Raw genomic sequence first — 15,353 nt, 5'->3', positions numbered from 1 at the left:
CCATTATCCTTGCAAGCAGGAAACAATGGCAGAAACTTACTGCAAAAAAGAGGAGAATGATGGAGGTCTCCTCTGTGCAACACTTGACAAAGTGGCACAAGAGGCATGAGGCAGGGAGCTCAGTGAGCTGCTTTTATATGTTGCTTTCTGAAGATGCGGTAGTCTTTTTTTCCCTCCTGTATATAATATTTGCTATTGTACAGCCTCTCTGTACCTCAACAGTATCAGAAAAAATGCCCGACTTCAGATGCTGCACAAAGAAATACAAAAAGATAATGGGAAATGCCAGGGACAGAAGAGCCCTGCAACTCTTTTTTTTTTCCTTTTAAATCAGTTATTCAAAGATCCACTCCAAGACAGAGGATAAAAAAAAACCTCTCTTCAGGGGAGAAGAAAGATATGCTGTTAGTTCATGGACCCTTGAAGTGCACATTCTGACGGATCTCTTCTCCAAAAAGATGGAGGGAGCTAAGTTAGTAAGAGGAACTACCATAAAGCTGGTGCAGTTTATATTTTAAGGTGCAGTTGTCCTTTGGCCTCTCTTCATGAGTTTATCTCCCAAGAGAGCAGGCAACTGACGATCCATTTCACCCCCCTTCTTCCTTACCTGCTGATGTACTCTCATTGCCCACTGGAGTGCTGGAGCAGCTGCGGTCCATATTGGAAGATTCAGAGGAGATCCCCCCTGGGCTACAGCCAGTGTAATCCATGTACTCATCTGTTTCAGTGTCCATCATGCTCGGGGGTCCCTGAAAGGAAGCTGGGGTTCCTGATGAGGCTGGGCTGGGTGCCATGCTGCCAACCTGGGGGAGATTTTCATTTCTTGGAGTGTGGCCAATAACCTGCAGCAAGAAAACAGGACGGGGACTTTCACACCAAAAGCACGATGCCAAGACCAAAACCATCTGTCTGCATGTTTATTTCCCTCTGCCACTGCTCATGAGGGATAACTGGAACATGCTCGTGAGTGGAACCCATGGCACTGTGGCTAGGAGCATGAATCTTCCTTCACTGGGAGCTCAGAGCATTAAACTTGGCACATGTATTCTGGTATGTGAATTGTGATGCGCTCAGAGGCTGGGAGTGTTAATCTTGGCACCAATATCCTGGTGTGTGGATTCTGATGCATTCAAAAGCAGGAGGTGTTAATCTTGGCATTGGTACCTTACTGTGTAGGTCCTGCTGCATTTAGAGACTGGGAATACGACTACTGACATGCCTGCCCTAGTGCCTGCATGCTGAGACACGGCGACAGGGGATCACAGACTGAAATCAGTGACCTGTGTGTCTGCTGCTGTGCTCTGTTCACGTGCAGCTGCTGTGGCCTGGCTTGGCATGGTCTCCTCTGGATAGTTACATCTGAGTAGGTACCCAGAAGCAATGTATATCCAAACACACCATTAAATGCCTACCGAGCACTCAGGAACGGGAAAAAAATAGAGTTAGGATGGTTAAATGCAGACAGGCAGTGGCAGTACAGCAAGCTGTTAGCTTTGCTACATGCCCCGATTTGTGGTTTCATTCTCTTTTTGCTATTTGCTGGACTGCTCCATGGGCTGAGCACAGCAGTAGATGAAGATGTGCACTGTATACTCTTGGGATTGCTTTGGCCACAATTACTACTCTTCCACTGCTAACATGACATGGGATTGCCAGTGAAGGAGATGGAAGTCAAAACTAGCATTTTCTGCTCTGCGTGTACCAGGAGGTTTAGGGCTCTGTAGTGGAGGAAAATTTGTTTGTTAAATCTGAGTTTGATTCTTGTACCTGAGCACTTAATTTTAAGAACAAAAGCTGCCATAACAGTAACACCAGTTCCTTGGCATGTGTGAACTCATTAATTCCAACAGCAGTAGACTGGAACAATTAACTTTTTGACAGTACTTGATAACTAACAGGGAACTCTCGTTCCTGTCTTGTGGAATGAAAGAGGGTTCCCATCTTGCTTCTACAGATAGCACCTTTTGCTTTTCATATACCAGATGTCCTTAGGGTTAGATTAGTCACAGGTGTTTAAATAAAGGCAGCTCATTTCATCTCCTAAGTCAGTGGAAGTTAATGCAACCAAGGAGTAAGAAGAACAAACAGGAGGTTGCAGGAGTGCTGCCATTCTGAGCAGTAGGTCAGTGCTGCAGTTGAACCTCTTCAATTTATTCATGAAACAGAAAAAGCTAATCTGGCAGTTGCTCCCAGTTGTGTTAGACAAAAGTGACTGCACTACCCTGCTACTTCCTGAGATGACAAGGAGAGCCCCAGTGTAACGCCAGATCAGTAAAGGAAGAGAAATTTTGAAACTTGTGTTTCTAGAAGCAGCAAATAATTCTTTATGTGCAACAGGAAATGTTTGCTTTAACCAGCATGTTCAATTCTTCCACATCCTAAGCACTTTAATTTTAATAAGCCAATTGGTGTATACTGAGAGCGTGGGGAGGGAGCGCATGCAAGTTATAAATATGAATATTTCAGTGTTATCCTTCTCAAATGTTTTTCTCCACAACTCACGAGGAAAGGCTGTTTAGACTAAGTAATGCTTTGATGTCGTCTCTCCTCATATGACAGAAGTCAAACCAGCTGAAGCTAGCTTAGGTGAACGCACACATCCCAGGTGCATCCCCCAGTGCAGACGTGTCCTTAGGAGTTTGGTATGAGCATCTTGGCATTAATGCAGTTCTGCAGCCAGCAACCAAAGGGACTATCACTACATACAAAGCTACAACATAAATAACCAGCCAGTCACCTGAGTAGGAACACGATCAAAATTCTTCCCCAGCATCCGTCTCATGTGCTTTCTGGCATGGGATGTCATTTGGTGCTTGAGCAGGAAGGAGAACTGGCAGCCCTCTCGAATACAGTGGAAGTGGCTGTTCACCTGGTTGTATTTGCAACCTGCAGACACAAAGCCAAGGTATGTAGTACAGGAAAGGTACCGAGAGAGCAAGACTGTAGGGAAGATGGTCTGGAGACAAGACAGGGCTGCTGCTATATGGACTTTTGGTAGACTGGAGATTATCCATGGTCATGGGTTCTTCAGGAACAGTCCTGAATGATAGAAACCACATTTTTTTGCCTGCTGAGCAACTGTGAAAGAGGATTGCATGGTACATAGATTTAAAAAGTGGGCCAGAACTGGCCCCATCCCTCCTTATGTAAAGATGAAGAAAGTTGCCATTATGTCTAGTAGTGCCTAATGCTCCCCAGTCTGAGCTAGTGCCTTTTCCTTTTCAAAGGGAACAAAACCAAGACGTCTAACTTTATCACAGAATTTACAATTGAAAATACATGCTCAGAATTAGATTTGAAATGAAAAGTTCCTTTCTTCCCTTTAACTGTGCTCTCAGAACAGAAAAGCAGTCTCTTAAAAGCCCCAGCTCTGGACAGTGTATGCTCTCTGGTCAGATAGAAAGAGCCAGCAAGTGTTTATTGCCACTCCACATTTGTAGTGCAGGAGGGGCAGCTACTAAACAACAATTTATATAGTTCCTGGTGTACAGCACTTCACACATTCTGCTCCTGGCAGACACTGCCATGCATGCTGGGAGTTTGCGTACGCTGTTAAGATGCTGCATTCAATAGCTGATAAATAATGGCTTGTTGCAGCAAAAGCAATATCAACAGTCAGGTTGTGTCTGTTCTCCGTCATCCCCTGTACATCATCTTATAGACTTTCAGGTACAGGGCTACAGACAGCCCCAGTTTTATTCATCTCCCTACACCCATCTGCCTTTACTTACATACATATCTCTCTCTCTCCCCCTCTCTCTCCACCTATGCTTACAGGCACAAAAAACGTATCTATAAAAGTCTATCTGTTGATCCACTGTGTGTTAATAAACCTACACAGCCCCTAAAGCAGGCCGGTGCTTCTGCACCTGCTATATGCATACTTAACCTAAAAGACAGAGCTGTACAGAGAAGTAGACGTGCGTTTACACGTTGGTATAACCATCGACACCCACACAAACACATCCAGCTACCCCAGCCTGTCGTGCTGCCTGTCTCTACATAGGCAAATGCACAGTGTTGGTTAAAACGTACGTTTAATGCATGGCAAGCCCAAGCTACAGGCATATGTACATCCCGCTGGATGCATGTACCCCTTCACTCCCAAAATAAACACTGCTGACACATGCACAGCCTGCAGACAGCTCGCTGCCAAACAGCTCCCGAATCACCCAGCCCATCTTTAGCTCACAGATAGCGTTTTATGTGCAAGCCAAGTTGCTGTTTGTTTAGGTATTCCACTCCCCCACAGCCCCACCTCGTTTGCCTTCCCCATCACGTCGCTGTTCTTCGGGATGAAGAACAAACAGTGCTGGCGGGATTGAAATGGTATCAGCAAAGGGCAGGTGAAGACTCGCCCGTTGCCAGGGCAGCCGTGTAGGCTGGGTGTCATATATCATTGTCCTGCTTTGTCTAGCCCCTGCTATCACCTGAAACACCTAAAGTTGAGTAAATAACAGCAACTGCTGAATCTACTGACATGTGTAAATGAGCCCTAGGTGAGTACTGGCACTGGAGTGTTGACACTTATTACCCTGGTTACCACAAACAAGTTGCCATTTGAGTACACATTTTTTTTATGCATGCAAAGCTGAAAAGTTTGGCCCTGGTTATGGTGGTTGCAATGCCCCAGAAAGAACAGCATCGGGCAGGCAGTATGGCATGGCCAAGAAGGACGAAAAGTGTTATTCTGAACTCTCTTTTGTTTCAACCTTAAGCCAGGACCAATAGGGAAGGCTGGGTCTGTGACAACATCAAGGCACAAGGCAACTAAGTGACTCCCAGGTAGTGAATGCCAGCAGGTCAGGATGGCGCTCGGCTGGAGCTTTCCCTAGTGACTCCCCCCACGGCGCAGAGCAATGGGCTTCATTCAGCTCAAGGGTACCTCCCTGGGAACTCATTCTGCTCTCTGCTGCTGCACGTTTGTTTTACCAGCTTTACACTAGAGGCCCTTAGATTGAATAACTGCTGCAGTGCTGCTAATGGTTTTGGCAAGTGGGCATGCCACGGTCTGAGGCTGTGCACTCTGCAGGTGTTTCCTTCGGCCGTGCGCTGGTGGAGGGCTGGGCTCAAGGCACAGCGCTGACTCCCTGCTGCTCACAAGTGGCTGTGGAGAACGGGGTCAGAAGAGGAAGGAGCAGTTTACTGAATGCCCGTCTCCATACCTCTGTCTCACGCTATTTACCCTTTGGCTTTCAGTATGCAGCCCTGGCAACAGCTACAAAAAAAAACAACAAAAAAAAAGTAATCTGAAGCTGCCTGGAGTCAGGTGAAGCAGCAACTGGAGGTCAGTGCAGAAGGACCTTTGAACAAGAGCCTCATCAGAACAGACATTTCCCATATGCTTTTTTTTTTTTCTCCTAAGAGCATCCTTCAACTCTGCCCAAGACGGGCATTAGGCCCAAAGACAGAGAAGTGCCAAAAAAAGAAAAAGAAAAGAAAAAGAAAAAAGATTGCCTTGACAGATCAATACCACTGGGGAACCTGTATCTCCAGATAAGTATATATAGGTGTATGCCTATATATATATATATATATATATATACTACAGCTTCTAGTCATTTAAGGTCTTTGGTCTATTTGAGAAGAAAGGAACCCTCATGCTTCAACTCAGGCAGATCAGGAGCAGATTTCTGTTTTAGTCTGTTTCTTGTTTAGTGATTTAATGACCAAATACATCTCTAGCATAGCTCACATGCTCTAGCTCATGGTATTCTTAGCCAGGATGTAGAAAAGACTACATGGGAAGAGTGAGGGGGGGTGTGGGGGGAGAGGAGAAGACTCACCCAGTCTGCCACACTCTTCTCGCTTGGTAAAATACTTGAAGCCATTGGCTGCCCTTCTTTCTGCCTTCTCATGTTTTTTCACATGCCAGGGCAGCTTGGTGGTGATGTTAGTCACAAAGTAGCAGCCAGGACGAAGACAGTGGTAATGCCCTCGCATCCTGAATTCACAGTGCTAGAGGGGAGCAAAAAGGCGGGTTGCTTTAAGCAGATCTAAAACAAACACACTCTCATTTGCCTGCTACTAATGGTGTCCCTCTGAGAGAGGCCCGAACTGATACTCTGGATCATATCTACTTCATCTTCCATAAGCCACAATGCAAACTTGTTCCCGGTCACTTATTCTGCATTGCACTATTCTACACATGAATGACCCCAACACACAGCTAAGATTCCATCACTTCCCCCTAATTGGTGGCTTTTCCGAGTAGTCATCACCAATTTTTATTCTACTTCATCTTGAGTCTCTTTGATCATTCGAGTTTCCTCATTCTCTTCACTCAAGTCAAATAAACACAAAAGCAGTGGGATTCTCAGTTTGATGGAAACCAAACATTTTGCTAGACCAAGTAATTGAGGCCCTTCCGTGGATCTGTCATTAGACCAGGACTGAGCCTCTTGGCCTCACTTCCTATTGTGTTGTCTACTTGTTCTTGCCCATGCTTCTCCCATGCATATCCTCAGGCCAGGACACTGCTTTTGAATTACTCTTACCTGGTTTGGACAGAGACACTGCAGCGAATAGTAAGCAAACTGGTCTCGCACATTCACCAAGTTATTGTTGGGGTTGATGTGGTCCAGGCAGTGGGATTCTGCTTTGCCAGAGGTTTTGCACACATACTTGCAGTTCCCAAAGAGACAGTGGAAGTGGAATTTGTTGGCATACTTGCAGTCCGTTGCCAGGCAGGGATCACTGGAATACAGCCAAAACCCAATCATCACCTTCACTCATTTCATACATTTGTTTCTTTGCCAACGTTTAATTCAAGGGGAGCCCAGCTGAAGCCTCTGTTCCAAACATGGTCTACAGATTTCCCGTAGCCACCTTCCTCTTTAGTAAAATTGATGCTGGCGACCCTACCGCAATGCTAGCAAGCTAGTGCACGGTCTTGATTAAGATTGTTAAAATAACAGCAGTGCATAGTGGGATCTGTAGTCTTTGAGGGCCACACTTTCAATCTAAAGGTCTCTCTCGAGGTCTGGCTAGATGCTGGTACTCCCCTTCTGCCTGTACTTATCTTAGTGGTGATTCGGATTGTTTCTACTGTCTCCGTTTTGTGTAACTGAAATGAAACTCCTGGGTATGCACACTGGAAGATGCCAGGGCTTCCCCTAATTAGACAAGACCTGCAGTGGTCTATTTAATCAGCTAAACAGTTTTGGTACCTTACCCCCTCCACCCATTCCATGGATTTAAGGTTGCACATACAGATCAGAGGTAGCTGAACACTGATCTCTTGGATCCCGAGCACTGTACCCAATGCTACCTACTCAGAGATGTGAAATAGAATTAATGCACGTATTTGAAAGCAGGCAAATATCTGCCAATGTACAGCCCAGAGAGTGATACTCTACCAGCCTGAAAACTAAGCTGTAATGCCTAATGTAATTGTGGTCTCCTGTGTCCTCCTGTAACCAACCTAACTTCTGCCTCTCGATATACCAGAAACAGATCAACCGTCACAGCCCCACTGTGAAACTTCTTTAAAGTTAAAAAAACAAACAAACAAACAAACAAAAAAAACCACTTGAGAAAGGTATGTTACCGTCTATCAGCCATACCTCCTTGGGAATGACCGTGTAAACTAACACTACAAAACCAGATGCATGGAATGTCAGGAGACTGACTACACTTGTGGAAGAGTTCAGCCAGAACAGCAGAATTGACAAAGCTGAGGTGAGAGAGGAATGGTCCCTGTTCCTCAAGCTGCTGAGAGCTCCAGTCCTGCTTAAGGCAGAGTCCAAGCGCTTGTGTCTCCTCCACTACCTGACCCCCCCCCGGCTTCTTCAATGAAAAAATGAAGCTGTATTACTCAGTGTTACAAGTGACATTTGTATGAAAAAGCCACAGATCTTATTTGAGGACAAATCCCAAAGAAATCCACCAATTTTTTTTTATCAATCATCTGTAAGTATCTACTGTTAGTTACCTTAAAACTTTAAAGATGCTACGCTCCCTCTGTAGCCTTCAGTGTCAAAAATACTGCAAAGAGCGTGTATTTCTGTTCACCTCCCATGAGGTATAAAAAAGGCTCCATTGAGCCTTTTTTTATGTCAATAAGTTTATTTCTCCTCTAAACTCATATCTAAAAGTGCTCCCAGCTGTACTGGAAAATCCAGTTTTTTCCCTAGGATAGCTGAGGGTATTTTCTAGAGTATACAGAAGTAACTTTCCTGGAAGATAAAGCCCAGAGTGCCTTCTAGGCAGAAGGCCTCTCAGCGGGTGAATGTAAAAGGGATTGCGAGGTTGGAGAGGAAACAAGGAGGCAAGCAGTGTCTACAACAACTTACTTCTCCTGGAACTGGAGAAATCCGGGTTTGACCTGAGGCTTGGCGTTCTCCAGGGAAGTTGTTGCCAAGGGTGAAGTTGCCAGGTTAGGCACTGATGCTGGGATCTGAGGCATCTGGGGTATGGTCGAAGCCAGCTGCTTCCAAGCTAGCAGCGTGGGGGCAGAGGGCACAGTCGCCGGGCTCGGGGTGGGCACGTCGAGGGCAGGAGCGCTCGCCATGGTGGCAGATGTAGCAGATGGTGATGAAGGGGCCAGTGAAGCCTTACTCTCAGTAGTAGTTGAGAAGGGAGACTCAGAGTTACTTTTCACAGCTCCGCCCTCAGTTCGGAAGTGAAAACTGCGAAAAGGTGGAATAATTTAGATACAGCTTCTCGGCCATCGCATATAACGTGATTAAACATCAACGAGAATGTGGCAGTAGTCTGCAAACAAACTAGCTGAGGTGAAATCCTAAAAGGGACTCTGCCCACTTTGTGGAAAGCTTTCCCCCTAGATTATTTGTGAGGAAAAGGGAATTTATTAAGCAGGGTGGAGACAGAAAGGTTCAATAACGTGTTAAAATCAGAGCGGTGCAAGCATGGCTTCAGACAGCAAGGTCAATATGACTCGAGGGCAGCTTCCCATAGCTGTTGTGAGAAGCCAGTCATTTGTAGCAGTGAACCACAGGCCTCCAGCCCCAGAGACCAGCTGGCTAACAGATCTTTCTGTCTTAAACTTTACAATATCGCCTTCCCTTAAAACCCCTTCAGAATCAGCCATGTGGCCAGCTGCTGAAGGCCATACTCATTCTTTACTTGGGCAAATCTTCCACTGCCTTTAAAAGGAACTTGGCACGGGTTTAAACTGCAGATTGCTCCGTAGAAATTAGCAACAACTTCCAGTATCCCACCCTTCCTTTGCCGCTCCCTTCACTGTAACAGTGGGAGCATGGTTTAACTTCATTCTTCACCGAAGAGTCACCTGGAGTTCTGAGCGTGCTGCACAACTGCTGTAATATAGGCCATATGATCTAGTTCTGGCTACCAAACCCTGGACTGTCCACTGCTGCTTTCCAAAATGATGTGAAATGACAAGGGTTTACAACACAGAACGTCACAAGGTGAGGAAGCTGGTCTTGGGCTCGACAGTTTGCTTCAAGATCCTCATCCATATGATATGAGAATCTTAAACAAAGCCATATAAACTAAGGGCTAGGGAAGCTTGTTAAAAAACATTTGTTGTGACAAGAGAAGGAAAAATAAAATGCTTTCCACACTGCAGTGATGGGAAGTTGCTCCCTCTCATATTCTCTTATTTCTTTGTATGGTGTATTTGTATGCTGGGGGAAATGTCTGTCTCCTTGACCACAATGTCTGTCAGGCAGGCTAGGGAAAAACAAATGCCCACTTCTCAACCTTGCCAGCACCGCGTGAGACACCTGTCACAAACCGAGCACATTTACTGTGAAACAGAATTAAAGAGGACATCGTGTTCTGCAAACATGTCAGCTGAGCACATTCACACAGGAAATGGGTGGGTGCCCAGAGGCTGCCCTCAGGACTGCCCACATTCCTGGTCCTGACCCTCCTCCTGCAGTGTGTGCAGTGTGGAGTCTCCTCCAGGTTTCCCAAGGCTTTCCTACTCACTTGGCATGCTTGATGGCTCCATCCAGGGTGCTGAAGAGGGCACCACATTCTTCCACGACACAGTGGAAATGCACCTTATGCAGAAAGTCGCACTGCGCGTCGCAGAAGTCCTTGGTACCAAACCTGGCCAAAGCAGACAAGCAGGCATCTTACAGAAGGCCCCAGAAGGGAAGTAGCAGTGGAACAGACATTTCTTTTTGTTTTTTTCAGCTCTACTACCATCCTGTTTTCTCATGTTCCTTCTGGCATTGCTGCTTGATTATGGCCAGTTACATAGGTCTGAACATGCAGAACGAGAACCTAATTTCTCTCCAGCTGGACTTAGTCTGAGTGATTGAACTCCCATTCACTTTTAGTGGGAGCAAAATACAGAACTACTCTGAAACAAAAGGTGAAAAACTTTAATGTTCCTGAGTGTCTGTATATGAAAGTCAGAGCTCTGAGGAATGAACAAAGGTTAGTAAATCTGCTTGAATTTACTGAGAGTACCAAAAGGAAGGAACAACCGTGGTTAATGGAAATCTAGAGCCAGAATCCCCTCCGCCCCCTAACACACACTTAAAATAACAGGCTAGCACATGGATGGGGGCGACAAAGCATCACCTATATAGCAATTACAGCCTAATATGCATAAATAGAGCATAGCACAGTCCCTGAAGTACACGAGAAACGATGCTGCAATGCAAAAAAACAGAGCAAAAGCCATCATCTAAAGTATACCTCTTGCCAGAGGAAATGGTCAAGAGAACAAAAACAAGTAAGCACTGCTCATCCCCTGCTGAGAGTCTTCCTCCTTAGTAGCAAATGTACATACGATTTCAGGAAACTCCAGAATCACAGGGAATCGAGAAATCAGGTAAAAAGCATTGGCAGGAAGGATTTGAAACTTAACAGGGGAATCTTGCATAATTAAGGTACAACAGTCTACAATTGCTCTGATGAGCAGGAAAGCAAGAAACAAACAGCAGCCTGCGTGGTCCCGAGGGGACCTCCTAACGATTTGAAGGTAAAGGAAAAAGAAAAAAAATAATCTTGAACTGGAGAATGAAAGGGCCAGTGGGTGTAGAGAACATGCAGTCAGTTAAGGCTTGCAGGGAGAAGATGAAGGAAAGTAAAGGTGTGATAAGAGAAGAGATAAGAAACCAAGTTACTGCAAGTTAAAGGGGTTGTTTTTATCAGGAACAGGAGATTTTGTACTTCGAAATCCTGACAAAAATGGGAGGGAGGTGATGAGTCAAAAATGGCTGCCTTATAAAATTTTCTTTGGACGGGGAAACTAAAGACAAGACAGATAATTAGGGATGAAATGAAGACCTTCTAGAAGAACAGATAAAGAGACTGGCTGGAAAATATAAATATGCACAAGTCAGCCGGTCTGGATGATGCATGTCCTGAAGTGCAATGGAAATTAACTCACAAACTGATTGCATTACTATTTGTTATTTTTTAAGCCATAGAGAAGAGGGAGATACTGGGGAACTGGGAAAAAAAATAAAAAATCTAGGTACTGATTCTTTGAAAAGAAAACAACAACGAAAAAAAAGACAAGTGATCTTTGGCAATTATCATACCTCTAGTCTTAACTTCTCCTTCCAGTAAAGTAATGGAACAAATATTAAGAGGGAGGAGAAAATCATTAAACATCTAGAGGATAAAGGAACCATGAGCAATAAACAGCATCAGGATTATAAAGAATAAATCTTGCCAGACAAATTTAATTGCTTTTTTTGATAGAATTACAAAATTAGTGGATGAAGGGATGCAATATATTTGGATTTTAGTAAAGCGTTTTGATACAGACTTGCTTGCATATGCTTAGAATTAATTCAAATTGGCTTGGATGTGAATGCTACCACACGGATTGAAAACTGGCTGAAGGACCGTAAACAAAGGCTAATGACAAACAGCGACGTATCGAGCTGGGAGGAGGTATCTCGTGAATGCTGCAAGGATGACTTTGGCTAGGTCTGAGCTTATTTAACATCTTCATTAGTAATCTAGGAGAAGGAGTAAACAGCGTGCTAATGAAATTCACAGAAGATACTAAACTGGGAGGAGTTGGCAACACCAACGCAAGACGAGAGAAATAACACAGAGAGAGGCCTTGCAAGACATGAGGAAGGTTCAGCATCGGAGAGTCATATTTGGAAAAAAACAGCTAATACATCGGGGGGTATTTTTATACATAGAGGACTCATGAGAGCAACATTACAAGCAATCCTGTGTAACAGTGGATGGTAAACATGATACATATACATAAGGCAGTATAGATGAAAAGACGGTAGTGCAACTGCGAGCTGCATGTATGGGGCAGAAAGCTTCTGGTGTGGTGATGCAGGAACGGCAGCCCAGTTCTGCAAACAGCAACAACGTGATCAGCAGGCCGAAGAGACTAATTTTCCAAGTCAGATAAAAGGAAGTAAATAAACTTGGTTAAATGATATGCTAGAAGCCTGTGACTAGGAGGTGAAGGACGTGAACTCCAATTGTGGAGAAGACTTCTGCTGTGGTTCAAGGGTATATAACTAGGAGAACCGCAACAAAATTATGAAAAGGGAAATTCAGGCAGCATACTATGAAAAAAGATCCTGACAGTGAAATGTATTATGAGGTAGAATAATGCTCCTAGAGACAAGAGAACAGCCACCCTGCTTGGCATAATTAAAACTAGGCTGGACAAAATGTTTGCAAATGGACTGCAGGGAAGGATCTCACACTAGCCAGGGGCAGAGGGACTAAAAGACCTTCTAGTCTTTTCCATCAAAGTCTGTGATTTACAAAGTGTCCACAGGCATTTGTAGGCAACTATCTGTGTCAGAGCACTAACCCATATGTGTCTGCCGGGGTGTATCTGTGTATGCTCAAAGCCTGTGTCTGTCTGGGCATGTATGTGCATGTGTCTGCGTGTGGGTGAGTTTTGTATCTGTTCCATTTTCCTTTCAAGCCTCCTTGTCTACAACAAAAACAGCAGAAACCATGCAGTTCCCATTCCCCCTTGGACTCCTTGTTTTGCTTCAGTGCACCACTTCTATGATCAGAGGAAATTCCACAACATTTTAAGGCTTCTGTGATCTGTGTGTAACAACTAAACCTGGCCTAGCAGTGGTTCAGTGCTAAGAGTGAGCTATACTTGGTCCCCAGGACCTGCAGACTGGGAAACGTAGAGGAGGAACCTGAGGTATGCCAAGGCAAACAGTGCAATGTGTAGAGCTCTGCTCCTGGTTGGCCCCCGTGTTCCCATTGCAAAACAACTGTACGTGGACAGTCATTTCTTACAGGACATTAACACCTCCTGCGGCCAGCCAGGACTGAGGACTAACTGCACTCCAGAAGGTGATCAGCATATATGACACAACCAGACCTTTAAATTCAAGAGAACTCATCATTCAAACACGAACCAATGAGCCAGACACTATGCAAAGGAAACCGTTTCCCTTTCCTCTACTCCCAGTTCCATGCCCTCCTTACCGGCGCAGGTACATCTTCCATGGCTCAGAGAGCTTCTCCTGGACAAGTGCCTTCACTGCCTTGCCCAAGTACTGTGTTGGCTCCCCAGCCCCAGCCTGGCTGCCATCGCCTTCTGCCTTAATGTTCAGCAGGTTGCCAAGGCTGGCACTGGTCTTGGACATCTGGAACAAGAACAGAGACACTGCATCAAGCCCAGCACGCAGCTGTGGACACTGCCAGTCTGGACGCCCTCAGGACGGTCCCGTGGAAAGCTGTTTCTTCAAAGAGAGAAGCCAAGAAGTCTGCACGGGCTGCCTCAACTGCATCAGCAAGGCTTAGTAACACCTCACTCTGTGGCATCCTCCACCCAGCTGTCACAAAGCCCATCTAGTATTCGTGTCTCTTGTGGGAAGTAGTGAAGCATCTACTCAATACACTGGGAAACTGAGGCGAAGGGAGACGTGCCCACTTAAGTCCTTGGAATTCTTACTAACTTCACTGAAGGACTTATTTCACTTTGTATGTTAAATGGATATATTGTCCACAAAGCAGGACGTGGACTCGTAATTTGCCTCATCTGAAAGGATTCAAATAAATTCTACACCGAGAAGGTTTGGAGGTCCAGGTGCAGGATGTGCAGAACAGAAAAAGGAAGTTACTCAGGAGTGCTTAGAGAGAAAAATTTCTTTCATAATAAATGCACGGTTCCCCAGGCCTGTTCCTGCTTTGCTGCTCTCTCTGACAATAGTTACTTACCTCCAGTAACAACAGTGAAATGCACAGCATGTATAAAACGCAGGATCAGGCCCAATACTTGCACTGAAACTCCACCCACTGGAGGATCTCAAAGCCCTTTATACAGATCAGTTAATTAAGCCTGACAGCCCCCCTAAATAAACTGCAGTACGCTACAGGAACCCTGGCTGTTTGAGCCTCTCTTAATGCCCCCTGAAGGTAAAGCCCCTGCTGCTATGTGGAGACTGCAGTTCTTTATGGCTGGAGCCAGAAATTCAGCTCTTTTTTTTTTTTCTGTAAAGTTTTTTTTTAATTATTTTTTTATTTTTTATTTCTAGGCAAATAATAAAGGTTTTCTCTACCAACAGAAATTGTGTGCAGCAAGAAGATGAAGAAGCAAGCATGGTGTCTTCCTGAGCACACAGAGCTTGGGTCTGCAACCCTCTAGTCTTGGAACAGGCTCCTTCAAATCAGCGGTATCTATTCTTTGCTGCTTTATGTCATTATTTAATCCCCTTCCTACTTTAAAGAAGGAAGAAACCTGAAGAAGTGTGTTTTATACCTGCGCTGCACTTATTTTGCATAATACAAAGAACCTTTATGCTGTGGTGCATGCCTTTATGCTGTACCTTTATGCAGGGCTGCACACAAGCAAATGTTTATTCCTAAACATATGCCTCAACTGGAGATTTTCAAGCGAAGCATCTATTGAAAAAGAATTTTCCTGAGCTGGGGCCTTCAGAAGGACTCAGGATCTCCAATAGCAGACTTACTAAATAGATTTACTCACTAGAGAAAGAACCGCGTATTTGGAATCACTAGAGGGATAGCATGCAGGAATGAGTAAGAAATTAAACTTAAAAGGGAACACCAGAAATCCAATGTAACAGAGAACCAATGAAGAAGGGAAGTGGTAGAAGGATAAAACTAGAAATGAAAAAACACGTGAAGAAGAGTGATGGAATAACAGAGAAAGGAGTCGAGAGACTACCCGACAAAGTCACTTTGCCCTCTCTTGAGGGTTATATGGCCTTGATGCATGTAACGCCCAGAGCCAAGGGGATGGCAATAGTTATGCCTGTAAAACCTATCACAGTGGAATATTAAAGCATGGCTCAAAGGCGGCCCTGATCTCTAATGCAGTTGTACACAACAGGAAAATTAATCTTGGTACAGTAGAATTTATCATGTGAAAGGGAAATATATATTTGAGATGATGTATAATTTAAGGAAAAAGTAAAGAAAAAGAAACT

The 15,353-nt window shown here is 44.7% G+C and overlaps 1 protein-coding gene across 8 annotated transcripts in view; it reads right to left on the bottom strand.

The window, feature by feature from the left end:
• Positions 1 to 15,353, bottom strand: part of CASZ1 (castor zinc finger 1) — a 183,324-nt gene that overhangs the window by 10,579 nt on the left and 157,392 nt on the right. For all 8 annotated transcript variants that reach the window (XM_080563624.1, XM_080563626.1, XM_080563625.1 and 5 more), the window contains 7 exons: positions 13,387 to 13,547; positions 9,919 to 10,041; positions 8,295 to 8,630; positions 6,498 to 6,696; positions 5,787 to 5,958; positions 2,738 to 2,886; positions 608 to 842 (listed from right to left, as the gene is read on the bottom strand). In XM_080563624.1, the coding sequence (XP_080419750.1) occupies positions 608 to 842; positions 2,738 to 2,886; positions 5,787 to 5,958; positions 6,498 to 6,696; positions 8,295 to 8,630; positions 9,919 to 10,041; positions 13,387 to 13,547 (1,375 nt within the window). The remainder of the gene's footprint in view (positions 1 to 607; positions 843 to 2,737; positions 2,887 to 5,786; positions 5,959 to 6,497; positions 6,697 to 8,294; positions 8,631 to 9,918; positions 10,042 to 13,386; positions 13,548 to 15,353) is intronic.

The sequence above is a fragment of the Anser brachyrhynchus genome (assembly GCF_964034855.1).
Source record: "Anser brachyrhynchus genome assembly, chromosome: 21".
Classification (NCBI taxonomy): Eukaryota; Metazoa; Chordata; class Aves; order Anseriformes; family Anatidae; genus Anser; species Anser brachyrhynchus.
Note: the sequence above shows the minus strand (reverse complement) of the source record. Positions and strands in the feature narration are given on the sequence as shown.